The sequence below is a fragment of the Oncorhynchus gorbuscha genome, linkage group LG15 (assembly GCF_021184085.1).
Source record: "Oncorhynchus gorbuscha isolate QuinsamMale2020 ecotype Even-year linkage group LG15, OgorEven_v1.0, whole genome shotgun sequence".
In the NCBI taxonomy this organism is placed as follows: Eukaryota; Metazoa; Chordata; class Actinopteri; order Salmoniformes; family Salmonidae; genus Oncorhynchus; species Oncorhynchus gorbuscha.
The window spans coordinates 23,350,301-23,376,808 of record NC_060187.1 but is presented as its reverse complement, the minus strand read 5'-3'; the positions used below and the strand labels follow the sequence as shown (position 1 = coordinate 23,376,808).

Here is a 26,508-nt window from a genome sequence, read left to right as displayed (position 1 = left end):
TGGTTAAACAGTGGAGTTTCACAGAAACTAGAGAACATGTTGGTCTGTTGGCTTTATATTCATTGTGTATATGAAAATGAAAATGTTTGGTTCTAAATACAATGGTTTCATGTTTTGGGGGGATTGGTGATAGTGAAAATACAATAGAAGATCATTTTTAAAAATAATAATAATAATATATAGATTTTTATTGTACATGTCGGGTTAAAATGAGGGATACATTTGGGCGTTTGTTACTGTACGTGAAATTACCTAAATGGCGTCACCTTTTAGGGTCCCGTGACGTCATTGCTCACACCTCCTTCACGTGCTTCGTTAGATTCCAGTCAACTCAGCACTGTTCATTCGGACAAAACATACTTGTTTTGTTATCCAACTTCGCACCCTATCTTATTTTGGGTGAATACATTTAGCTACATACCACCACCTATAATGACTACCAACGGTAGTGACAGGACAACTCAATGGAAAACAACAATTATAGTCAGCACATCACTTCAGGTAACGTTTAACACCACAAATGGCTAGCCAAAGAAGTTACTAGCGAGCTAGCTTGGACAGAAATGGACAATTGTATAATTGAGTTCTTCCCAATATTGATATGAAGTCACAATATTGACAATTTGATTATTACAGCTTATTAGATTTCATCTAGACATTACCCATCTAAAACATTACCCTACTAAAACACACAGAATCATGACACATCCAGGATGCTTCTTGCACAGCACCATCGGATCCGATTCTCAGACGCTGTCAAGTCGGGATCCATTGTTTTCCCGCAGTCAGGTAATCATCAATGTGATATTACGTTATTTGATTCATGCTTCAAAGGTACAGTATGTATGCCTATACTAGAGATCCGCAGTTGGTGTCTTTAGGCTATCATATTGCCAATGCCAAGAAGACCATGTCACAGTGCCACCTACCACCTGTTGTAAGGGGGTTCCCGCCATACACACTGTCCCCTGGGGCTGTCATGACATGAGATACCTTTCAGCTAATGTGGTCTAACTTCAAAAACTGCAGGATTTTGCTCCTATTAAAAGACTGCAGAAGACTTCTGTTGGGTATTACCTAGATATTTTGTGATAGCCCATTGACTCCCTCATAATCTAGCAAATAAAGCACATAAGCCCAAGGCCAGTCTGCAAAACCAAAGTTGTGTTATAAATTAATGTATATGTGGGTTGTCCAGGTATTGCATTCCTCATAATAAACCCACAAGAACTACCAGAGAACCTTGAGGAAGCAGGACTGTTTGACAAGATCAAGAAGTTTGTGACGGTTCACCGCAATAGTTTCCTTCTCCTGCAAGCCCCTTTTTATGGGAAGAAGGAACTGGGCATCATGTCAGTGATACAGCACAGGTACAGTTATTTTATTATACTTTATAGCAGATAATTGTATTCCTGTCTGGAATGATTCTAACATGTGCAAATGTTATACATTTACAGGCCAATGTGGACTAGTGTAGTTTCACAGTAATGATCACTCCTCCTCTAAACGATTATCCTACTGTACTGACCCAAATACATTCAAATGACCAGTAGTTTTGAATGATGCAACAATGTTTCCGGTCACATGGATATGTTAGTGCTGTGCTTTCATTGTCACTGAGGGATCCTGTGGTCTATTGCAGATTCCTTGGCAGCAATCTCAGAGTTCTACCTGTACGTAACAACACAGAGATAGTCAAGGGGATGCTGACTATAGCCAAAGTAAGGATGAAAGAAGACACCCCTAAGTCCTCACACATTATATTGACATGGATATTAAGTAATAATAATACCGAAAAACGAAAATTGAGATACTTGGCATAGGTTGATAAAAAAATCGAATCAAAATCAAATGTTATTTGTCACATGCGCCGAATACAACAAGTAATACCGTGAAATGCTTACTTACAGGCCCTTAACCAACAATGCAGTTCAAGAAATTAAAAATATTTACTAAATAAAATAAAAAATAAAATAAAAAGTAGCACAATAAAATAACTATCAAGGCTATATACAGGGGAAACCGGTACCGAGTCAATGTGCGGGGGTAAAGGTCAGTCAAGGTCATTTGTACATGTAGGTAGGGGTAAAGTGACTATGCATAGATAAGATATAGTCAATACAAATATGGTTTATAATGATAAAGTTGATACAAAGTTAGGCTACTTTACTTTGCTCAGGGACAATGCACATTAATAAACATTTCTGTCAATGTGCAAGGTTTTTGCCAGCCAGCTAAAGTTGAGAGTTCGAGTTTTCCCCCTGTGATAATGAAAGTGATCTCATCTTCCAGGCCACCAGTAAGCCCCATGTTGACAGCGTGCGGGATCGGATGTCTCTGGCCAGGGCCCACATTATAGAGAGCAGCTCTGTCTGGGAGATGCTCAAGGACATTAAGCTGGGGTGAGCAGCTGGTGCAGAGTGGGGATGCCAGGTCCCCTCAAACCTACCTGTTCATGGTAGGTTAGTGACTCTAATGATTGATTTATGCTAGGTCTGGCATCCGCTGTGTTTACGGTCACAAGCACAGAATGGCTTTAACCCAACTTGCATGTGTTTAGTGCGCTTGATATACTCAATCCATCCAATCCTGTATCCAGAATAATACTATTACTGTATAGATTCAGTAGAAAGTCAATTGGAAATCCAGCATTGCAAATAAGTGAAATGAGGCTTAAATAAAGAAATATTTTTTTGTAGATTGTGTATTTATTATTTATTATTAGCCTGAAACAATCATTTTTAAAAGCATAAGACTCAGCCATCTCTGTTGTTAGACAGCAGTCCCCGTTTTCACTTTCTCCTCTGATATCTCCTCAATACGGATCACTAGACTCTCCATCAGGTCAAAGGTCACCAGAGCACACTGCAGTACCTGTGAAGTCAAGATAACTCAGTGCCAATTCAAATTATTAAATTCAATTTGACAAGCAAGCAAAAACAGCAGTGGTAACGTGACTATAGTACCTGATACTGCATCTCTGGGGTCATATCTGATACCATCTTGTTCTTCACAGTCATAGTCTGAACTAATGCAACTCTAGCCTCTCTGGCTTCTGTTAGTGGATGAGAGCCACAATAATACATTAATTTGTGTACACAGTATAACACATGTTGTACATTCTTCCCAGAATAATACACTGTATGTACATATAATACATTTTAATAGATGGAGTAGTGTAGAGAGATCTGCTTTCTTACCCTGTGCTTGAATCTTCTTGTCCTCTCTCATGTTCTTAACCTGCCCTGCATAGTAGGCTCTAGAGAGGGCCAGACACACCCTCAGCATCTTCAGGTAGTCCTCTTTGATCTTGAACAGCTCCGGCCATATACTTGACTGAAAACATCAGCGTTAGACCATCACCGTGCTGTCTTGTCTTAACCACGTCAACTGACTAGTAGCAAAGTTTAATCTTCTGAGTTATATGAATGTGTCAAAAACACTCACTGTCTGCTGCCAGTCCATGTCCCGCATATGCAGGTATCGTAACAGATTGAGAGACTCCATTACCCTAAAGTAGAGATGGACAAAGAATACTATACTGAACAAAAATATAAACGCAACATACAACAATTTCAAAGATTTTACTGCATTACAGTTCATATAAGGAAATCAGTGAATTTAAATAAATTCATTAGGACTTCACATGACTGGGAAAACAGATGCATTTGTTGGTCACAGATACCTTCTCGTCACATATCTCGTCACGGTATCTCTTTGTTTTCAAATTACCATCGATAAAATGCAGTTGTGTTCGTTGTCCTTAGTTTATGCCTGCCCATACCATAACCCTTCCGCCACCATGGGGCTCTCTGTTCACAACGATGACATCAGCAAACCGCTCGCCCACACAACGCCATACACATGGTCTGAGGTTGTGAGGCCGTGGTCTGAGGTTGTGAGTTGTTTGAACGTACTGCCAAATTCTCTAAAACGATGTTGGAGGCAGCTTATGGTAGATACATGTACATTAAATTCTCTGGCAACAGCTCTGGTGGACATTCCTGCCGACAGCATGCCAATTGCACGCTGCCTCAAAACTTGACACATTTGTGGCATTGTTGTGTAAAAAAAAAACGGCACATTTTAGCCTTTTATTGTCCCGAGCACAAGGTGCACCTGTGTAATGTTTGTGCTGTTTAATCAGCTTCTTGATATGCCACAACTTTCAGGTGGATGGATTATCTTGGCAAAGGAGAAATGCTCACTGACAGGGATTTAAACAAATCTGTGCACAACATTTTTGATAAATAAGCTTTTTGTGCGTATGGAACATTTCTGGGGTCTTTTATTTCAGCTCATGAAACATGGGACCAACATTAAATAAATAAAAATGTTACGTTTATATTTTTGTTCAGTGTATATTATATTGTCTGTGTTTCAATCAGGCATTACAAGTTGACAACAGTCAGCTGATGTTGATCTATTTACTACAGTCTATGTTTTAACCTGGATGGAGAGTTGATTAATAAATTATGTCTTGTTGGCTAAGAATGCTATCTCCATTGTTAGAAAGAAAGGGATTCTAGGAATGAAACCTGAACTTCATTAGAGAATAGATCTGTTCCTTAGTCCATGTTCCATCTGCCTTATGCTGGGCACCAGATATATGTGGCTAGAATATGCAGCTCTCTACTGCAGTATTAATGACCAGATAAGGGACCAGTCACAGCTTGTAGAGGGGCAAGGCAGGCTCACCAGTCCAGAGTTTGTATTTTAGACCACAGAGAGGTATCAGGATTGCTTAGACAGATCCTATAGGCCAGCTTCCCAGACACAGATTAAGTCTAGTCCTAGAAAAAGTATGCACACTGCTCTCCATTGACAGTGTTTTTTAGTCCAGGACTAGGTTTAATCTCTATCCAGGTAACCGGCCCTAAATTTAGGGAGAGGACAAACGGTACTAACCTGTCCATACTGTTCAGCAGGTCCGTTTCTGGGCCCCGTGGGAAACAGAGAACCAGTCTCAGTAGGGGCAAAATCTGGATTCCCATAAACCATTCATTCTCATGACCTGGCTAGAGATAACAAGGAGAATAACACAATTATAGGTTGCACTGTATACACCTTTTCTAATGCAATGAAATGGAGCTACTGTCATGTTTATCAAAATGTCTCCTACTACGGTGCATTCAAAAAGTATTCAGACCCATTGACTTTTTCCACATTTTATTACATTACAGCCTTATTCTAAAATGGATTTAATTGTTTTTTTCTCCCCTCATCAATCTACACACACTACCCCATGATGACAAAGCAAAAACAGGTTTTTAGAAATGAAATATTATACTTAGGTAAATATTATTATATTTACCTAAGTATAATATTATATTTACCTAAGTATTCAGACCCTTTCCTCAGTACTTTGTTGAAGCACCTTTTGCAGTGATTACAGCCTTGAGTCTTCTTGGGTATGACGCTACAAGCTTGGCACACCTGTATTTGGGGAGTTTCTCCCATTCTCTGCAGATCCTCTCAAACTTTGTAAGGTTGGATGGGGAGCGTCGCTGCACAGATATTTTCAGGTCTCCAGAGATGTTTAATCGGGTTTAAGTCCGGGCTCTGGCTGGGCCACTCAAGGACTGTCTTCGCTGTGTGCTTAGGGTCGTTGTCCTGTTGGAAGGTGAACCTTCGCCCCAGTCTGAGGTGCTAAACGCTCTGGAGCAAGTTTTCGTCAAGGATCTCTCTGTACTTTGCTCCATTCATATTTCCCTCGATCCTGACTAGTCTTCCAGTCTCTGCCGCTGAAAAACATCCCCACAGCATGATGCTGCCACCACCATGCTTCACCGTAGGGATGGTGCCAGGTTTCGCTTGGCATTCAATTTTGGTTTCATCAGACCAGAGAATCTTGTTTTTCATGGTCTGAGAGTCTTTAGGTGCCTTTTGGCGAACTCCAAGCGGGCTGTCATGTGCCTTTTACTGAGGAGTGGCTCCCGTCTGGCCACTCTACCATAAAGGCCTGATTGGTGGAGTGCTGCAGAGATGGTTGTCCTTCTAGAAGGTTCTCCCATCTCCATAGAGGAACTTTGAAGCTCTGTCAGCATGACCATCGGGTTCTTGGTCACCTCCCTGACCAAGGCCCTTCTCCCCCGATTGCTCAGTTTGGCCATTTAGGAAGAGTCTTGGTGGTTTCAAACTTCTTCCATTTAAGAATGTTGGAGGCCACTGTGTTCTTGGGGACCTTCATAGCTGCTGACATTTTTTTGGTACACTTCCCCAGATCTGTGCCTGGATCACAATCCTGTCTCGGAGTTCTACGGATAATTCCTTCAACCTCATGGCTTGGTTTTTGCTCTGACATGCACTGTCAAATCAAATCCAATTGTAATTATCACATGCGACAGGTGTAGACCTTACAGTGAAATGCTTACTTACAAGCCCTTAACCAACAATGCTTTTTTTCAAAAACGTTAAGTAAAAAAATATAATATAAAAGTAACAAATAATTAAACAGCAGCAGTAAAATAACAAGTGAGGCTGTATACAGGGGGTTCCAGTACAGAGTCAATATGCGGGGACAGAGTTTAAGTGACTATGCATAGACTATAACAGAGAGTAGCAGCAGTGTAAAATAGGGGTCTGGATAGCCCTTTGATTAGCTGTTCAGGAGTATTATGGCTTGGGGGTAGAAGCTGTTAAGATGCCTTTTGGACCTTGACTTGGTGCACCGGGAACGCTTGTTGTGCAGTAGCAGAGAGAACAGTCTATGACTAGGTTGGCTGGAGTCTTTGACAATTTTTAGGGCCTTCCTCTGACACCGCCTGAAATAGAGGTCCTGGATGGCAGGAAGCTTGGCCCCAGTGATGTACTGAGCCGTACACGCTACCCTCTGTAGTGCCTTGCGGTCAGAGGCCGAGCAGTTTCCATACCAGGCAGTGATGCAACCAGTCAGGATGCTCTCGATGGTGCAGCTGTAGAACCTTTTGAGGATCTGAGAACCCATGACAAATCATTTAAGTCTCCTGAGGGGAAATAGGCTTTGTCGTGCCCTCTTCACGACTGTCTTAGTGTGTTTGGACCATTATAGTTTGTTGGTGATGTGGACACCAAGGAACTTGAAGCTCTCAACCTGTTCCACTGCAACCCCGTCGATGAGTATGGGTGCGTGCTCGGGCCTCCTTTTCCTGTAGTCCACACTCATCTCATTTGTCTTGATCATTTTGATGGATTGGGACCTCTTCAACTGTGGGACCTTATAGACAGGTGTGTGCCTTTCCAAATCACATCCAATCAATTGAATATACCACATGTGGACTCCAATCAAGTTGTAGAAACATCTCAAGGATGATCAATGTAAACAAGATGCACCTGAGCTCAATTTAGAGTCTCATAGCAAAGGGTCTGAATACTTATGTAAATAAGGTATTTCTGTTTTTATTTTTAATAAATTAGCACACAAAAACTAAACCTGTTTTCGCTTTGTCATTATTGGGTATTGTGTGTAGAGATTGATAAGGAATAGTTCTTAATCAATTTTAGAATAAGGCTGCAACTTAGCATGTGGAAAAATGGAAGGGGTCTGAATACTTTCCGAATGCACTGTATATCTTACCTTCAAGGAGAGCTCAATCTGATTTTTGATGTTCTTTATAATGTAACCCTCTACTCCGGCATGACAACTGGTTTTTATCATACACCTACGATAAGAAATCAGGATATTCAAGATCTTTGTAATACCATGTGGTCCTGCGGCCCTCCCTGGGTGAACGTTTTGGTTTTTGCCCTAGCACTACACAGCTGATTCAAATAAGCAACGCTTGATGATGAGTTGATTATTTAAATCAGCTGTGTAGTGCTAGGGCAAAAAACTAAACATGCACGGGGGGTACTGCTATAGAGTACTACAGATTCATCCATTGCGGACCACATACAGGCTATACAGTATTCTCACCTGAAGAATTTGTGCTTAGCCTCAGGTCCCAATTTATCTATGAAGAGCTGTAACACTTTAAACCCTTGTTCTCTCTGGTAATGGGAGAAAGGAGTTATTAGGCTAACAGGTACATAGTAATAATAGTAAACATAGTAATAATTGAATCATTTAAATTGGTTTTATTCATGCAGGAGTTTTATTAAATTACCAAATGCTGAATTGGACACACAGTCAGGATCTGCACCAAGTGCTGCATTTCCACACAACAACAAAAACACAAATGACAAATTATTATCATTTATGTCTGTTACATATGCATCTGTTTAGCTGCTTCCGGTATGTAGTCAGACTCACCTGTGGAACACTGTAGAATGACTTTAGGTCCAGCAGTTCAACTGGGAGGCTGTTATCCTCCACTCTCTCCAAGCTTTTTGTATATAATTCCTGAGTGATCGAGCATGGAGAAGAATACTTAGCAATACTTACTACTCAGAGAATTCACTCAATATAGTATTTGGAAGATTTTAAATCAATTTATCCTTACCAGGCCTTTGAGTAGGAACGATTCTTCCTTTCTATTTTAGGAAAGAAAACATTTTGTTTAGAGGAACACACTATATCTTAAACCAATGTTTTATTATCATGTAAGAACAGTATAGCTCTGAAAACATACCTACTCAGTAGGAGGTCAATATATTCCATATTACACTGCAGGACAAACACAGGGCTGAGAGATCAACAAAATAATATTAATACTATTATATGTTTCAAACATAGTTATCACCCCATATCTTCAATAATACGTTTATTCAGAACCTTTCTACTGTGTTTCACCTGAAAACTGCTGGAAAGCTCTCAATGGTGATGAGCTGGACAAAGAGCAGGTATGCCAGACAGGCCCGTGACTCCTGGGCTTTAGTACTGTCTGTCAGGAGGCCAGACTCCTCCCTCTTCTTCAGAGCCTTGTAGAACAGGAGGCCTGGGAGAGGCTCCTGGATGGCTGGTAGGGTGGCCTAGGATCAAAAACACAATGTAGTCTTGTTTTAGCTAGGTTCTTATTAAAATGGTCTATTTTAAGGTTGATTGCCTTGTTTGATAATCTCGATGGACTTGCTGGAAGATGCAGTAGAAAAAGAGCTAACCCTTAGTGTAGTGTGCAGAGCCATTTCAAAAGGCCGTCACTCTACCAAGTAGGCCCGGATTACTTACCAGTATGTCTGTAGCAAAGTGCCATAGGGGAGACTGTTTATGGATGTCTATAGCCTGGTCAAGCTGTGCCTGAAGGAGTGGCTCCCTCAAGCTCCCCATGCAACTGTAGAGAGAAGAATAATATGCATTACAGATCAACAAACCGGTGTCAGTATCTTCTACTCTCCTGATTATAACCTGGCCAATAGCTACATCTGATTGATACATTTTGGTGCTCCTTTTAGCAACATTAATATCCAACAAAGCACACAGACAGGCAGACAGACACCTACAACTTGAGAAGCTCAGTCTTTAGCTGATTGTCTGAAGCAGTGCCACCATCCTCGCTGTTGTCCCTCCTCTTCACTTTCTCCACGAATGGCTCCATGAACCTGGCCAGGGCTGAGCAGCAACGACACAGACCATACGCATCCTCCACTTCTTGCTCCTTGGTGTAAGGCACTGGCAGCCTGGACACCTGCTTCTGTAGGGCAGCCAGAGCCAGGCCTACCCAGGGAGCCTTCTCCTCACCCAGACGCAGCAGCACTACGAGATGGACGGAGACATTCAAAAGTCACCAACATGAAAAGCACTAGGAGATGCAAGAATACATTATTAAAAAGTAATTGAAGGAATGCATGTGTATAGGTTGTTTTACTGCATTCCGATTTGTTTTGAGGCAATGTATTACTAAATATTTGGAAAGGAATGTATTAAAATGGCTCGCTACTGTCATTCAATCAATTAAAAGAAAAATGTGAGTTATCTAAGACTATTTAAGAAATCTTATTCAATCGCTTCAACAGAATCTGGATTAACCTAACAGTAGCATAGAACAAATACTGAAAGAAGCTGCAACGCCAAAGAAGTTGATTGCCAAGTTATATCAAGGGTTGACTGAATTTTTATCTGATGGTTCAGAACATTAGGTAAAAATGGGAAACATAAAAATGGGAAACAGATCTCAAAGAAGAAATTGATGAGAACTATTGGTCACAGATACAGTTGAAGTCGGAAGTTAACATACACTTCAGCCAAATACATTTAAACTCAGTTTTTCACTATTCTTGACATTTAATCCTAGTAAAAACTCTGTCTTAGGTCAGTTAGGATCACCACTTTATTTTAAGAATGTGAAATGTCAGAATAATAGTAGAGAGTGATTTATTTCAGCTTTTATTTCTTTCATCACATTCCCAGTGGGTCAGAAGTTTACATACACTCAATTAGTATTTGGTAGCATTGCCTTTAAATTGGGACAAACATATCGGGTAGCCTTCCACGAGCTTCCCACAATAAGTTGGGTGAATTTTAGGCCCATTCCTCCTGACAGAGCTGGTGTAACTGAGTCAGGTTTGTAGGCCTCCTTGCTCGCACACACTTTTTCAGTTCTGCCCACACATTTTATATTGGATTGAGGTCAGGGCTTTGTGATGGCCACTCCAATACCTTGACTTTGTTGTCCTTAAGCCATTTTGCCACAACTTTGGAAGTATGCTTGGGGTCATTGTCCATTTGGAAGACCAAACTTTAACTTCCTGACGTCTTGAGATGTTGCTTCAATATATCCAAATCATTTTCCTCCCTCATGATGCCATCTATTTTGTGACGTGCACCAGTCCCTCCTACAGCAAAGCACCCCCACAACATAATGCTGCCTCCCCCCCATCACGGTTGGGATGGTGTTTTTTATTAATTTTTTATTTAACTAGGCAAGTCAGTTAAGAACTAATTCTTATTTTCAATGACGGCCTAGGAACAGTGGGTTAACTGCCTGTTCAGGGGCAGAACGACAGATTTGTACCTTGTCAGCTCGGGGGTTTGAACTTGCAACCTTCCGATTACTAGTCCAACGCTCTAACCACTAGCCACCTGCCGCCCCGTGTTCTTCGGCTTGCAAGCCTCCCCCTTTTTCCTCCAAACATAACGATGGTCATTATGGCCAAATAGGTAATATACTTTTGTTTCATCAGACCAGAGGACATTTCTCAAAAAAGTACGATATTTGTCCCCATGTGCAGTTGCAAACTGTAGTCTGGCTTTTTTATGGCGGTTTTGGAGCAGTGGCTTCTTCCTTGCTGAGCGGCCTTTCAGGTAATGTCGATATAAGACTCGTTTTACTGTGGATATAGATTTGTACCTGTTTCCTCCAGCATCTTCACAAGGTCATTTGCTGTTGATTTGCAATTTTCGCACCAAAGTACTTTCATCTCTAGGAGACAGAACGCTTCTTCTTCCTGAGCGGTATGACGGATGCTTGGTCCTATGGTTTTTATACTTGCGTACTATTGTTTGTACAGATGACCGTGGTACCTTCAGGTGTTTGGAAATTGCTCCCAAGCATGAACCAGACTTGTTGAGGTCTACAATTATTTTTTTCTGAAGTCTTGGCTGATTTCTTTTGATTTTCCCATGATGTCAAGCAAAGAGGCACTGAGTTTGAAGGTAGGACTTGAAATACATCCACAGGTACACCTCCAATTGACTCAAATTATGTCAATTAGCCTATCAGAAACTTCTAAAGCCATGACATATTTTTCTGGAATTTTCCAAGCTGTTTAAAGGCACAATCAACTTAGTGTATGTAAACTTCTGACCCACTGGAATTGTGATACAGTGAATTATAAGTGAAATAATCTGTCTGTAAACAATTGTTGGAAAAATTACTTGTGTCATACACAAAGTAGATGTCCCAACCAACTTGCCAAAACTATAGTTTGTTAACAAGCAATTTGTGGAGTGGTTGAAACACTTAGGTTGAAGTCATTAAAACTAGTTTATGTGATTTGATTTGATTTGACTTCCGATTTCAACTTTATGTGAAAATGTTCATATTTGCTCCTACAATCTTAGCCATAAATTATTGCAATTGAAGATAATCCATAGGATTTACTACACCCCTGCTAGAATGCATGTAATGTACCCAGAAATCAGTCATATCGCTGTTGGAGATGCAAAAGAAACTAAAAGGAAGCCTATTACATATGCTGTTGTCCTGTGAGAAATGAACACCATTTTGGGAGAATGTCTGTGCCATCATATCATTGTGTCAAGGATTTTACATCCATCCATCTCCATGATTATGTCTGTTGCGGAATGGAAATATTATTGACCAATATCAAAGAAGGTTTTGTAATTTAGGGCTAATTGCTGCAGAAAATATGTGTAGCTATCAATTGGAAAGCATCATACACACGCATCGTCAATACTGAACGGAAGGTAGTTACATTCCATTAGATTGTGTTTCATGATATTAAGCAAAAGAAAGACGTGATAAAATCTGAAAACCTCACATTGGTAATCTTGAGGAGTGTAAGATTTACCAACATACATACTTGTGTTTTAATTTGATGTACAGGTATATGTGTACTGAAATGGAAGGCTTCTGTGTTTTTGTACGTTTATGGACAGGTCTGGGAATGTTGTGGTGGTTGTGTTCTGTTTGCATTTATTAATAAAAAAATGAAAGGGAACGTCATGAAGATTAAGTTCCAGTAAGTGTCCAGTAGAGGGAAACAAACAACATCTGCAGGAGATAGCCTTCACAATACCACTGCTAAGTATTACCTGTTTGAAGATGCGGGGCCATAAGTACGATGGTATCAGCAATGAGGTCCGGATGAAGGTCGTCCACTTGGCCGAGAAAAATCAGCATGAGTTCCATCGGGCTGCATGTCTGAGAGACAAGATTTCTACATTACTGTTAACTCTGATGCCATGTGAATCTACCTGCTCTTTAGCCTTCTGCCATCCAATTCTGTCAAGGGTAATTCATAATATAGATATATATAGTTTACCTCGGCCAGGTGTGTGATAACGGCCTTACAGGTAGAGGAACTCTTCTTCCTCTTCAGTATCTCGGCCACCAGGGATGCAAGGAGGCCACAGCCCATAGACTCCACTATTCCCTGGGTCAGATAAAATAACCAAAAACTTCTGTGTCATGTTGTCCTCTTTTTACATTTAGAAAAAAAGCAGCAACTGATGATGAAAAACAGTTGTGCAAGTTTATGGGGGGTATACAAATTGTTGCTTGCATGTGGGCTATCTTGCAAATGACCACCTTGACTACCCCCTCACGTCGGTCAAAAAAGCTAAGTTGATGTCCTAGCGAGGTTGCTATAGACCCTGTTATGACATCCTAGCGAGGTAGCTATAGACCCTGTTATGACTCCATGACATCCTAGTAAGGTAGCTATAGACCCTGTTATGACTCCATGACATCCTAGTGAGGTAGCTATAGACCCTGTTATGACTCCATGACATCCTAGTAAGGTAGCTATAGACCCTGTTATGACTCCATGACATCCTAGCCTGGTTGCTATAGACACTTCTATGACTCCATGACATCCTAGTGAGGTAGCTATAGACACTTCTATGACTACATGACGTCCTAGCGAGGTAGCTCTGGACCCTGCTATGATTCCATGACATCCTAGTGAGGTAGCTATAGACCCTGTTATGACTCCATGATGTCCTAGCGAGGTAGATATAGACCCTGTTATGACTCCATGACGTCCTAGCGAGTTAGCAATAGACCCTTCTGTGACTCCATGATGTCCTAGCACAGTGTTATGACTCAATGATGTGCTAGCGAGGTTTCAATAGACCCTGTTATTTCTCCATTATGTCCTAGTGAGGTAGCTATAGACCCTGTTATGACTCCATGATGTCCTAGCGAGGTAGCTATAGACCCTGTTATGACTCCATAACATCCTAGTGAGGTAGCTATAAACCCTGTTATGACTCCATGACATCCAATCGAAGTAGCTATAAATGCTGTTATGACTCCATGATGTCCTAGCGAGGTAGCTATAGACCCTGTTATGACTCCATGACATCCTAGCAAGGTAGCAATAGACCCTTGTATGAATCCATGACATCCTAGTGAGGTAGCTATAGACCCTTGTATGACTCCATGACATCCTAGCGAGGTAGCAATAGACCCTTGTATGAATCCATGACATCCTAGTGAGGTAGCTATAGACCCTTGTATGACTCCATGATGTCCTAGCGAGTTATCTATAGACCCTGTTATGACTCCATGACATCATAGCGATGTAGCTATAGACCCTTGTCTGACTCCATGATGTCCTAGCGAGTTACCTATAGGCCCTTGAATGACTCCAGGACATCCTAGCGAGGTAGCTTTCGACCCTATTATGACACCATGATGTCCTAGCGAGGTAGCTAGGAACCCTGTTATGACTCCATGATGTCCTAGCGAGGTAGCTATAGACCCTGTTATGACTCCATGATGTCCTAGCGAGGTAGCTAGGAACCCTGTTATGACTCCACGATGTCCTAGCGAGGTAGCTATAGACCCTGTTATGACTCCATGATGTCCTAGCGAGGTAGCTATAAACCCTGTTCTGACTCCATGACATCTGAGCGGGGTAGCTATAGACCCTTGTATGACTCCATGATGTCCTAGTAAGGTAGCTATGGACACTGTTATGACTCTGTGATGTCCTAGCGAGGTAACTATGGACCCTGTTATGACTCCATGATGTGGTAACGAGTTAGCTGAAGACCCTGTTGTGACTCCATGACATACTAGTAAGGTAGCTATAGACCCTGTTATGACTCCTAATGTCCTAGTGAGGTTGCTATAGACCCTTGTATGACTCCATGACATCCTAGTGAGGTAGCTATAGACCCTGTTATGACTCCATTACATCCTAGCCTGGTTGCTGTAGACCCTGTTATGACTACATGACATCCTAGTAAGGTAGCTATAGACCCTGTTATGACTCCATGACATCCTAGCCTGGTTACTATAGACCCTGTTATGACTCCATGACATCCTAGTGAAGTAGCTATAGACCCTGTTATGACTCTATGATGTCCTAGCGAGGTAGCTATAGACCCTGTTATGACTCTATGATGTCCTAGCGAGGTAGCTATAGACCCTGTTATGACTCCATGACATCCTAGCCTGGTTGCTATAGACACTTCTATGACTCCATGACGTCCTAGCAAGGTCGCTCTGGACCCTATTATGACTCCATAACATCCTAGCGAGGTAGCTATAGACCCTGTTATGACTCCATGACGTCCTAGCGAGGTAGCTATAGACCCTTTTATGACTCCATGACATCATAGCAATGTAGCTATAGGCCCTTGAATGACTCCAGGACATCCTAGCGAGGTAGCTTTCGACCCTTGTATGACTCCATGATGTCCTAGCACTCTATGGACCCTGTTATGACTCCATAACATCCTAGCGAGGTAGCTATAGACCCTGTTATGACTCCATGACGTCCTATTAGAATAGACCCTTCTGTGACTCCATGATGTCCTAGCACAGTGTTATGACTCAATGATGTGCTAGCGAGGTTTCAATAGACCCTGTTCTGACTCCATGACATCCTAGCGGGGTAGCTATAGACCCTTGTATGACTCCATTATGTCCTAGTGAGGTAGCTATAGACCCTGTTATGACTCCATGATGTCCTAGCGAGGTAGCTATAGACCCTGTTATGACTCCATGACATCCTAGCAAGGTAGCAATAGACCCTTGTATGAATCCATGACATCCTAGTGAGATAGCTATAGACCCTTGTATGAATCCTTGACATCCTAGTGAGGTAGCTATAGACCCTGTTATGACTCCATGACATCATAGCGATGTAGCTATAGACCCTTGTCTGACTCCATGATGTCCTAGCGAGTTACCTATAGGCCCTTGAATGACTCCAGGACATCCTAGCGAGGTAGCTTTCGAACCCTGTTATGACTTCATGATGTCCTAGCGAGGTAGCTATAGACCCTGTTATGACTCCATGACATCCGAGCGGGGTAGCTATAGACCCTTGTATGACTCCATGATGTCCTAGTAAGGTAGCTATGGACACTGTTATGACTCCATTATATCCTAGTAAGGTAGCTATAGACCCTGTTATGACTCCTAATGTCCTAGTGAGGTTGCTATAGACCACTGACATCCTAGTGAGGTAGCTAAAGACCCTGTTATGACTCCATGACATCCTAGCCTGGTTAGACCCTGTTATGACTCCATGACATCCTAGTGAAGTAGCTATAGACACTTATATGACTCCATGACGTCCTAGCGAGGTAGCTCTGGACCCTGCTATGACTCCATGACATCCTAGCCTATAGACCCTGTTATGACTCCATGACATCCGAAGTAACTATGGACCCTATTATGACTCCATAACATCCTAGCGAGGTAGCTATAGACCCTGTTATGACTCCATGACGTCCTAGCGAGTTAGCAATGACCCTTGTCCATGACATCCTAGTGAGGTAGCTATAGACCCTTGTATGAATCCATGACATCCGGTGACGTAGCTAGAGACCCTTGTATGACTCCATGATTTGCTAGCGAGGTAGCTATAGACCCTGTTATGACTCCATGATCGTAGTGAGGTAGCTAAAGACCCTATGACTCCCTGATGTCCTAGAAAGGTAGCTATAGACCCTGTTATGACTCCTGACGTCCTAGTGAGGTAGCTAAAGACCCTGTTATGACTCCATGATGTCCTAGCGAGGTAGCTATAGACCCTGTTATGACTCCATGATGTCCTAGCGAGGTAGCTAAAGAACCTGTTATGTCTCCATGACATCCTATCGAATCCATGACATCCTAGTGAGGTAGCTATAGACCCTTGTATGAATCCATGACGTCCTAGTGAGGTAGCCAAAGACCCTGTTATGACTCCATGATATCCTAGCGAGGTAGCTAAAGAACCTGTTCTGACTCCATGACATCCTAGCGGGGTAGCTATAGACCCTTGTATGACTCCATGATGTCCTAGTAAGGTAGCTATGGACACTGTTATGACTCTGTGATGTCCTAGCAAGGTAACTATGGACCCTGTTATGACTCCATGATGTGGTAACGAGTTAGCTGTAGACCCTGTTGTGACTCCATGACATACTAGTAAGGTAGCTATAGACCCTGTTATGACTCCTAATGTCCTAGCGAGGTTGCTATAGACCCTGTTATGACTCCATGATGTCCTAGAGAGGTAGCCTTAGACCCTGTTATGACTCCTAATGTCCTAGTGAGCTAGCTCCCTGTTATGACTCCATGATGTCCTAGCGAGGTAGCTATGGACCCTGTTATGACTCCATGATGTCCTAGTGAGGTAGCAATAGACCCTTGTATGAATCCATGACATCCTCGTGAGGTAGCTATAGACCCTTGTTATGACTCCATGATGTCCTAGCGAGGTAGCTATGGACCGTGTTATGACTCCATGATGTCCTAGCGAGGTAGCTAAAGACCCTGTTATGACTTCATGGTATCCTAGCGAGGTAGCTATAAACCCTGTTCTGACTCCATGATGTCCTAGTAAGGTAGCTATGGACACTGTTATGACTCTGTGATGTCCTAGCGAGGTAACTATGGACCCTGTTGTGACTCCATGACATACTAGTAAGGTAGCTATAGACCCTGTTATGACTCCTAATGTCCTAGCGAGGTAGCTATAGACCCTGTTATGACTCCTAATGTCCTAGCGAGCTAGCTATGGACCCTGTTATGACTCCATGATGTCCTAGCGAGGTTGCTATAGACCCTTGTATGACTCCATGATGTCCTAGAGAGGTAGCTATGGACCCTGTTATGACTCCATGATGTCCTAGAGAGGTAGCTATAGACCCTGTTATGACTCCATGATGTCCTAGAGAGGTAGCTATGGACCCTGTTATGACTCCATGATGTCCTAGAGAGGTAGCTATGGACCTTGTTATGACTCCATGATGTCCTAGAGAGGTAGCTATGGACCCTGTTATAACTCCATGATGTCCTAGCGAGGTAGCTATGGACCCTGTCATGACTCCATGATGTCCTAGCGAGGTAGCTATAGACCCTGTTATGACTCCATGACATCCTAGCGAGGTAGCAATAGACCCTTGTATGAATCCATTACATCCTAGTGAGGTAGCTATAGACCCTGTTATGACTCCATGACATCCTAGTAAGGTAGCTATAGACCCTGTTATGACTCCATGACATCCTAGTGAGGTAGCTATAGACCCTGTTATGACTCCATGACATCCTAGTAAGGTAGCTATAGACCCTGTTATGACTCCATGACATCCTAGCTGGTTGCTATAGACACTTCTATGACTCCATGACATCCTAGTGAGGTAGCTATGACACTTCTATGACTACATGACGTCCTAGCGAGGTAGCTCTGGACCCTGCTATGATTCCATGACATCCTAGTGAGGTAGCTATAGACCCTGTTATGACTCCATGATGTCCTAGCGAGGTAGATATAGACCCTGTTATGACTCCATGACGTCCTAGCGAGTTAGCAATAGACCCTTCTGTGACTCCATGATGTCCTAGCACAGTGTTATGACTCAATGATGTGCTAGCGAGGTTTCAATAGACCCTGTTATTTCTCCATTATGTCCTAGTGAGGTAGCTATAGACCCTGTTATGACTCCATGATGTCCTAGCGAGGTAGCTATAGACCCTGTTATGACTCCATAACATCCTAGTGAGGTAGCTATAAACCCTGTTATGACTCCATGACATCCAATCGAAGTAGCTATAAATGCTGTTATGACTCCATGATGTCCTAGCGAGGTAGCTATAGACCCTGTTATGACTCCATGACATCCTAGCAAGGTAGCAATAGACCCTTGTATGAATCCATGACATCCTAGTGAGGTAGCTATAGACCCTTGTATGACTCCATGACATCCTAGCGAGGTAGCAATAGACCCTTGTATGAATCCATGACATCCTAGTGAGGTAGCTATAGACCCTTGTATGACTCCATGATGTCCTAGCGAGTTATCTATAGACCCTGTTATGACTCCATGACATCATAGCGATGTAGCTATAGACCCTTGTCTGACTCCATGATGTCCTAGCGAGTTACCTATAGGCCCTTGAATGACTCCAGGACATCCTAGCGAGGTAGCTTTCGACCCTATTATGACACCATGATGTCCTAGCGAGGTAGCTAGGAACCCTGTTATGACTCCATGATGTCCTAGCGAGGTAGCTATAGACCCTGTTATGACTCCATGATGTCCTAGCGAGGTAGCTAGGAACCCTGTTATGACTCCACGATGTCCTAGCGAGGTAGCTATAGACCCTGTTATGACTCCATGATGTCCTAGCGAGGTAGCTATAAACCCTGTTCTGACTCCATGACATCTGAGACCCTATAGACCCTTGTATGACTCCATGATGTCCTAGTAAGGTAGCTATGGACACTGTTATGACTCTGTGATGTCCTAGCGAGGTAACTATGGACCCTGTTATGACTCCATGATGTGGTAACGAGTTAGCTGAAGACCCTGTTGTGACTCCATGACATACTAGTAAGGTAGCTATAGACCCTGTTATGACTCCTAATGTCCTAGTGAGGTTGCTATAGACCCTTGTATGACTCCATGACATCCTAGTGAGGTAGCTATAGACCCTGTTATGACTCCATTACATCCTAGCCTGGTTGCTGTAGACCCTGTTATGACTACATGACATCCTAGTAAGGTAGCTATAGACCCTGTTATGACTCCATGACATCCTAGCCTGGTTACTATAGACCCTGTTATGACTCCATGACATCCTAGTGAAGTAGCTATAGACCCTGTTATGACTCTATGATGTCCTAGCGAGGTAGCTATAGACCCTGTTATGACTCTATGATGTCCTAGCGAGGTAGCTATAGACCCTGTTATGACTCCATGACATCCTAGCCTGGTTGCTATAGACACTTCTATGACTCCATGACGTCCTAGCAAGGTCGCTCTGGACCCTATTATGACTCCATAACATCCTAGCGAGGTAGCTATAGACCCTGTTATGACTCCATGACGTCCTAGCGAGGTAGCTATAGACCCTTTTATGACTCCATGACATCATAGCAATGTAGCTATAGGCCCTTGAATGACTCCAGGACATCCTAGCGAGGTAGCTTTCGACCCTTGTATGACTCCATGATGTCCTAGCACTGTAGCTATGGACCCTGTTATGACTCCATAACATCCTAGCGAGGTAGCTATAGACCCTGTTATGACTCCATGACGTCCTAGCGAGTTAGCAATAGACCCTTCTGTGACTCCATGATGTCCTAGCACAGTGTTATGACTCAATGATGTGCTAGCGAGGTTTCAATAGACCCTGTTCTGACTCCATGACATCCTAGCGGGGTAGCTATAGACCCTTGTATGACTCCATTATGTCCTAGTGAGGTAGCTATAGACCCTGTTATGACTCCATGATGTCCTAGCGAGGTAGCTATAGACCCTGTTATGACTCCATGACATCCTAGCAAGGTAGCAATAGACCCTTGTATGAATCCATGACATCCTAGTGAGATAGCTATAGACCCTTGTATGAATCCTTGACATCCTAGTGAGGTAGCTATAGACCCTGTTATGACTCCATGACATCATAGCGATGTAGCTATAGACCCTTGTCTGACTCCATGATGTCCTAGCGAGTTACCTATAGGCCCTTGAATGACTCCAGGACATCCTAGCGAGGTAGCTTTCGAACCCTGTTATGACTTCATGATGTCCTAGCGAGGTAGCTATAGACCCTGTTATGACTCCATGACATCCGAGCGGGGTAGCTATAGACCCTTGTATGACTCCATGATGTCCTAGTAAGGTAGCTATGGACACTGTTATGACTCCATTATATCCTAGTAAGGTAGCTATAGACCCTGTTATGACTCCTAATGTCCTAGTGAGGTTGCTATAGACCCTTGTATGACTCCATGACATCCTAGTGAGGTAGCTAAAGACCCTGTTATGACTCCATGACATCCTAGCCTGGTTACTATAGACCCTGTTATGACTCCATGACATCCTAGTGAAGTAGCTATAGACACTTATATGACTCCATGACGTCCTAGCGAGGTAGCTCTGGACCCTGCTATGACTCCATGACATCCTAGCGAGGTAGCTATAGACCCTGTTATGACTCCATGACATCCTAGCGAAGTAACTATGGACCCTATTATGACTCCATAACATCCTAGCGAGGTAGCTATAGACCCTGTTATGACTCCATGACGTCCTAGCGAGTTAGCAATAGACCCTTGTATGAATCCATGACATCCTAGTGAGGTAGCTATAGACCCTTGTATGAATCCATGACATCCGAGTGACGTAGCTAGAGACCCTTGTATGACTCCATGATTTGCTAGCGAGGTAGCTATAGACCCTGTTATGACTCCATGACGTCGTAGTGAGGTAGCTAAAGACCCTGTTATGACTCCCTGATGTCCTAGAAAGGTAGCTATAGACCCTGTTATGACTCCACGACGTCCTAGTGAGGTAGCTAAAGACCCTGTTATGACTCCATGATGTCCTAGCGAGGTAGCTATAGACCCTGTTATGACTCCATGATGTCCTAGCGAGGTAGCTAAAGAACCTGTTATGTCTCCATGACATCCTATCGAGGTAGCAATAGACCCTTGTATGAATCCATGACATCCTAGTGAGGTAGCTATAGACCCTTGTATGAATCCATGACGTCCTAGTGAGGTAGCCAAAGACCCTGTTATGACTCCATGATATCCTAGCGAGGTAGCTAAAGAACCTGTTCTGACTCCATGACATCCTAGCGGGGTAGCTATAGACCCTTGTATGACTCCATGATGTCCTAGTAAGGTAGCTATGGACACTGTTATGACTCTGTGATGTCCTAGCAAGGTAACTATGGACCCTGTTATGACTCCATGATGTGGTAACGAGTTAGCTGTAGACCCTGTTGTGACTCCATGACATACTAGTAAGGTAGCTATAGACCCTGTTATGACTCCTAATGTCCTAGCGAGGTTGCTATAGACCCTGTTATGACTCCATGATGTCCTAGAGAGGTAGCCTTAGACCCTGTTATGACTCCTAATGTCCTAGTGAGCTAGCTATGGGCCCTGTTATGACTCCATGATGTCCTAGCGAGCTAGCTATGGACCCTGTTATGACTCCATGATGTCCTAGTGAGGTAGCAATAGACCCTTGTATGAATCCATGACATCCTCGTGAGGTAGCTATAGACCCTTGTTATGACTCCATGATGTCCTAGCGAGGTAGCTATGGACCGTGTTATGACTCCATGATGTCCTAGCGAGGTAGCTAAAGACCCTGTTATGACTTCATGGTATCCTAGCGAGGTAGCTATAAACCCTGTTCTGACTCCATGATGTCCTAGTAAGGTAGCTATGGACACTGTTATGACTCTGTGATGTCCTAGCGAGGTAACTATGGACCCTGTTGTGACTCCATGACATACTAGTAAGGTAGCTATAGACCCTGTTATGACTCCTAATGTCCTAGCGAGGTAGCTATAGACCCTGTTATGACTCCTAATGTCCTAGCGAGCTAGCTATGGACCCTGTTATGACTCCATGATGTCCTAGCGAGGTTGCTATAGACCCTTGTATGACTCCATGATGTCCTAGAGAGGTAGCTATGGACCCTGTTATGACTCCATGATGTCCTAGAGAGGTAGCTATAGACCCTGTTATGACTCCATGATGTCCTAGAGAGGTAGCTATGGACCCTGTTATGACTCCATGATGTCCTAGAGAGGTAGCTATGGACCTTGTTATGACTCCATGATGTCCTAGAGAGGTAGCTATGGACCCTGTTATAACTCCATGATGTCCTAGCGAGGTAGCTATGGACCCTGTCATGACTCCATGATGTCCTAGCGAGGTAGCTATAGACCCTGTTATGACTCCATGACATCCTAGCGAGGTAGCAATAGACCCTTGTATGAATCCATTACATCCTAGTGAGGTAGCTATAGACCCTGTTATGACTCCATGACATCCTAGCGAGGTAGCTATAGACCCTGTTATGACTCCATGATGCCCTAGCGAGGTAGCTATGGACCCTGTTATAACTCCATGATGTCCTAGCGAGGTAGCTATGGACCCTGTCATGACTCCATGATGTCCTAGCGAGGTAGCTATAGACCCTGTTATGACTCCATGACATCCTAGCGAGGTAGCAATAGACCCTTGTATGAATCCATTACATCCTAGTGAGGTAGCTATAGACCCTGTTATGACTCCATGACATCCTAGCGAGGTAGCAATAGACCCTTGTATGAATCCATGACATCCTCGCGAGGTAGCTATAGACCCTGTTATGACTCCATGATGCCCTAGCGAGGTAGCTATGGACCTTGTTATGACTCCATGATGTCCTAGAGAGGTAGCTATGGACCCTGTTATAACTCCATGATGTCCTAGCGAGGTAGCTATGGACCCTGTTATGACTCCATGACATCCTAGCGAGGTTGCTATAGCCCTGTTATGACTCCATCAAAATTAACTCAATTTCCATTCCATGTTCTCTTTTTAAAGTGAATATCCCTTCACTACAGTTAGATAATACTTTTTGTCCAAGTTGAGGGTTTTCTCACAGATTTCTCATTTGAGTCAATTCAATATCTTCAACCTAGATACCTCCTGAGGCTCCTTTAGCTCCTTAAAGACTTTGAAAAACCACCCTGGCACATGCTCCTGTAAGTGTAGGGTTTAGAGCAAAAGATGGCGTGGGGAGGAGGGACAACCAAGGGCACTTAGAGAATAGCCTTTCCAAACAGGGTCACCATCACTGGAGCGAGAAATCTGACTGGATATCGGCCTGTTCAGTCCTCACACCTTCAGATCAACAGCCCAACAACAAGAGGCGATCGTTATTTTATGTATACATCGCAAATGGCACCCTATTCTCTACATAGTGCACTACTTGGGATGCACCCTATAGCCCTATGGGCCCTGGTCAAAAATAGTGCATTATGTAGGGAATAGGGTGCCATTTGGGATGCAGCCTATATGTCTACGGTGGCAATGTAGCAAAGTGGCCTGTACTGTTAGCTGTAGTAGTAGACTTGCTGATGTTGTCACAGAGGAGACTGGAATGTGCGTGTGTCTGTCATCACCATTATCGGCCTCTGGGACTGGAATCTACTACACTACACTGTCAATGTGTAAAAATGTGTCCAACGCAAGGTATATTTTACAACAATTTTCACAAATAGAACAGTGTAAAAGCACCCAATGTCCTCCCGGTTCACTCTGTACCAGCAAGGTGTGATTCTTCTTAGGATATCTTTGAATTGAATTACTCACTTAGTGGAGCATAAGAGGGGTTTTCATTGGAGGGCATGCGAATGTGATGCATTTACCTGGTTCTTCTCATCCTGAATGAAGTCTAGCAGTTGTGTCGTGTCACCCTGATTAATATACGCCAATCCAGCATTCTGGAACAGTTCATGGTCCTCTGGCCTTAAACCATCTTCCACCACGGCTTTTCGCTGTAGAGATACAAGATGCCAACTGACACCACTCACAGAGACAGCTAGTTCAAAGTAATAACTCTGACAATATTATGCATCTGATTAGTCATATTATTGTTAAAAATGTCATATCAATGATATTATTATAAGCTAGTTCTTCTCATTCTTATATGAGCCACTGTTAGCATGTTAGCTTACCCATCTCTGGATGACATCCTGCAGCTGATCAGCCATCCTCAGCGTTTGTCTTGAATAACAATCGTGGAGGGGTCCAAAAAATATGAGTGTGAATATTCAGAATATAGATGAAATAATGATAATATCCAAATTTCTGCCAAAAAGAGGACACCAGATAGTTACTGTTGCGGTTTGAAATGGCTTGTGGTAAAGGTGGACTGTCCAGAGACCTCAGTCAGTAAACCTCTTATCAAGCCCTATGTGCCTGAGCTATAATCGGATTAAAGCAGTGCAACATAGTCACGGCAGACAACAGAACTGTCTGGAAGGCTCTAGCTGAGTCCAGGGAGACTCAATCAATCTTAAACCACTAGAACTAACTGCATGCTGGTGACCTGGGTTTGTTTTGTTTTAATTAACCACAAATGTAGGCTCCTGTAGGGAAGTGAAGTTCAAATCTTGTACATCAAATGCATAACAAACTCTGTTACTTTAAGAACCAGTACTGAGCACTGGCCTAAGCTGTATCAGTTTGCTGCCACAGACAGACAGACAGACAGACAGACAGACAGACAGACAGACAGACAGACAGACAGACAGACAGACAGACAGACAGACAGACAGACAGACAGACAGACAGACAGACAGACAGACAGACAGACAGGACAGGACAGGACAGGACAGGACAGGACAGGACAGGACAGGACAGGACAGGACAGGACAGGACAGGACAGGACAGGACAGGACAGGACGGGACACACACACACACGGCTGTAGCTAGTTGAGATAAATAGATAGGGTTAGCAAGGAGCATGTTTGAACAGTAGGATTTAGCCAGTAGCTGCTGGTTAGGATAGGTTTGCTCTCTGTATTGGGCCGTGATGAAAGCAAAGCCCTGAACAAAAGCCACAAAGCAAATACACCCAGAGACAGTGTGCTGTGTTGACTCTGATTTAGTCATCTTTAATTGGAGACTGATGATTATTGTGACGGTTACATGTAGCCTACTGTATGTCAAAGCTGCTTACAACAATATACAGTTTCAAGAAAAATTATGTGAACCCTTTGGAATTACCTAGATTTCTACATAAATTTGTCATGAAATTTACAACAATAGACCAACACAGTCTACTTAAACTAAAAACACAAACTATTATATGTTTTCATGTATTTATTGAACACACCTTGTAAACATTCACAGCACAGGGTGGGAAAATGTGAACCCTTGGATTTAACAACTGATAGACCCTCCTTTGGCAGCAATAACCTCAACCAAACATTTTCTGTAGTTTCGGATCAGACCTGCACAACGGCCAGGAGGAATTTTGGACCATTCCTCTTTACAAAACTGTTCCAGTTCAGCAATATTCTTGGGATGTCAGGTGTGAACCGCTCTCTTGAGGTCATGCCACAGCATCTCAATCGGGTTGAGGTCAGTACTCTGACTGGGCCACTCCAGAAGGTGTATTTTCTTCATTTGATTCATTGGTTCGTTGTCTTGTTGCATCACCCAACTTCTGTTGAGCTTCGATGATAGCAAGCTGTCCAGGTCCTGAGGCGGCAAAGCAGCCCCAAACCATGATGCTCCCTCCACCATAATTTACAGTTGGGATGAGGTTTTGTTGTTTGTCTGCTGGGACTTTTTTTCTCCACACATAGTGTTGTGTGTTCCTTCCAAACAACTGAACTGTAGTTTCATCTGTCCACAGAATAATTTGCCATTAGTGGTGTGGAACATCCAGGTGCTCTTTTGCAAACTTCAGACTTGCAGCAATGTTTTCTTTGGACAGCAGTGGCTTCCTCCATTGTGTCCTCCCATGAACACCCTTCTTGTTTAGTGATTTACATATCGTAGACTCGTCTACAGAGATGTTAGCATGTTCAGAGATTTCTGTAAGTCTTTAGCTGACAATGTAGGATTCTTCATAACTGCATTGAGCATTCTGCACTGTGCTCTTGCAATCTTCTTTGCAGGGCGGCCACTCCTAGGGAGAGTAGCAACAGTGCTGAA

At 43.0% G+C, this 26,508-nt stretch overlaps 2 protein-coding genes across 2 annotated transcripts; one reads left to right on the top strand and one right to left on the bottom strand.

Moving 5' to 3' along the window:
• Window positions 1-320: 320 nt before the first annotated feature.
• On the top strand, window positions 321-2,752 carry LOC123996773 (protein SPO16 homolog). Its single transcript, XM_046300459.1, has 5 exons — window positions 321-501; window positions 696-789; window positions 1,199-1,370; window positions 1,643-1,721; window positions 2,293-2,752. Exons 1-5 carry the CDS (start codon window positions 433-435, stop codon window positions 2,404-2,406), a joined length of 528 nt encoding a protein of 175 aa, XP_046156415.1. The 5' UTR covers window positions 321-432; the 3' UTR covers window positions 2,407-2,752.
• On the bottom strand, window positions 2,234-24,726 carry LOC123996765 (glomulin-like). Its single transcript, XM_046300444.1, has 18 exons — window positions 24,519-24,726; window positions 24,210-24,338; window positions 12,862-12,972; window positions 12,632-12,740; window positions 9,358-9,610; window positions 9,086-9,188; window positions 8,711-8,889; window positions 8,550-8,603; window positions 8,421-8,451; window positions 8,231-8,320; window positions 8,085-8,126; window positions 7,895-7,968; window positions 7,556-7,640; window positions 4,909-5,018; window positions 3,448-3,511; window positions 3,201-3,336; window positions 2,967-3,055; window positions 2,234-2,874 (listed from the first exon to the last, which is right to left on the bottom strand). Exons 1-18 carry the CDS (start codon window positions 24,552-24,554, stop codon window positions 2,773-2,775), a joined length of 1,797 nt encoding a protein of 598 aa, XP_046156400.1. The 5' UTR covers window positions 24,555-24,726; the 3' UTR covers window positions 2,234-2,772.
• Window positions 24,727-26,508: the final 1,782 nt, after the last annotated feature.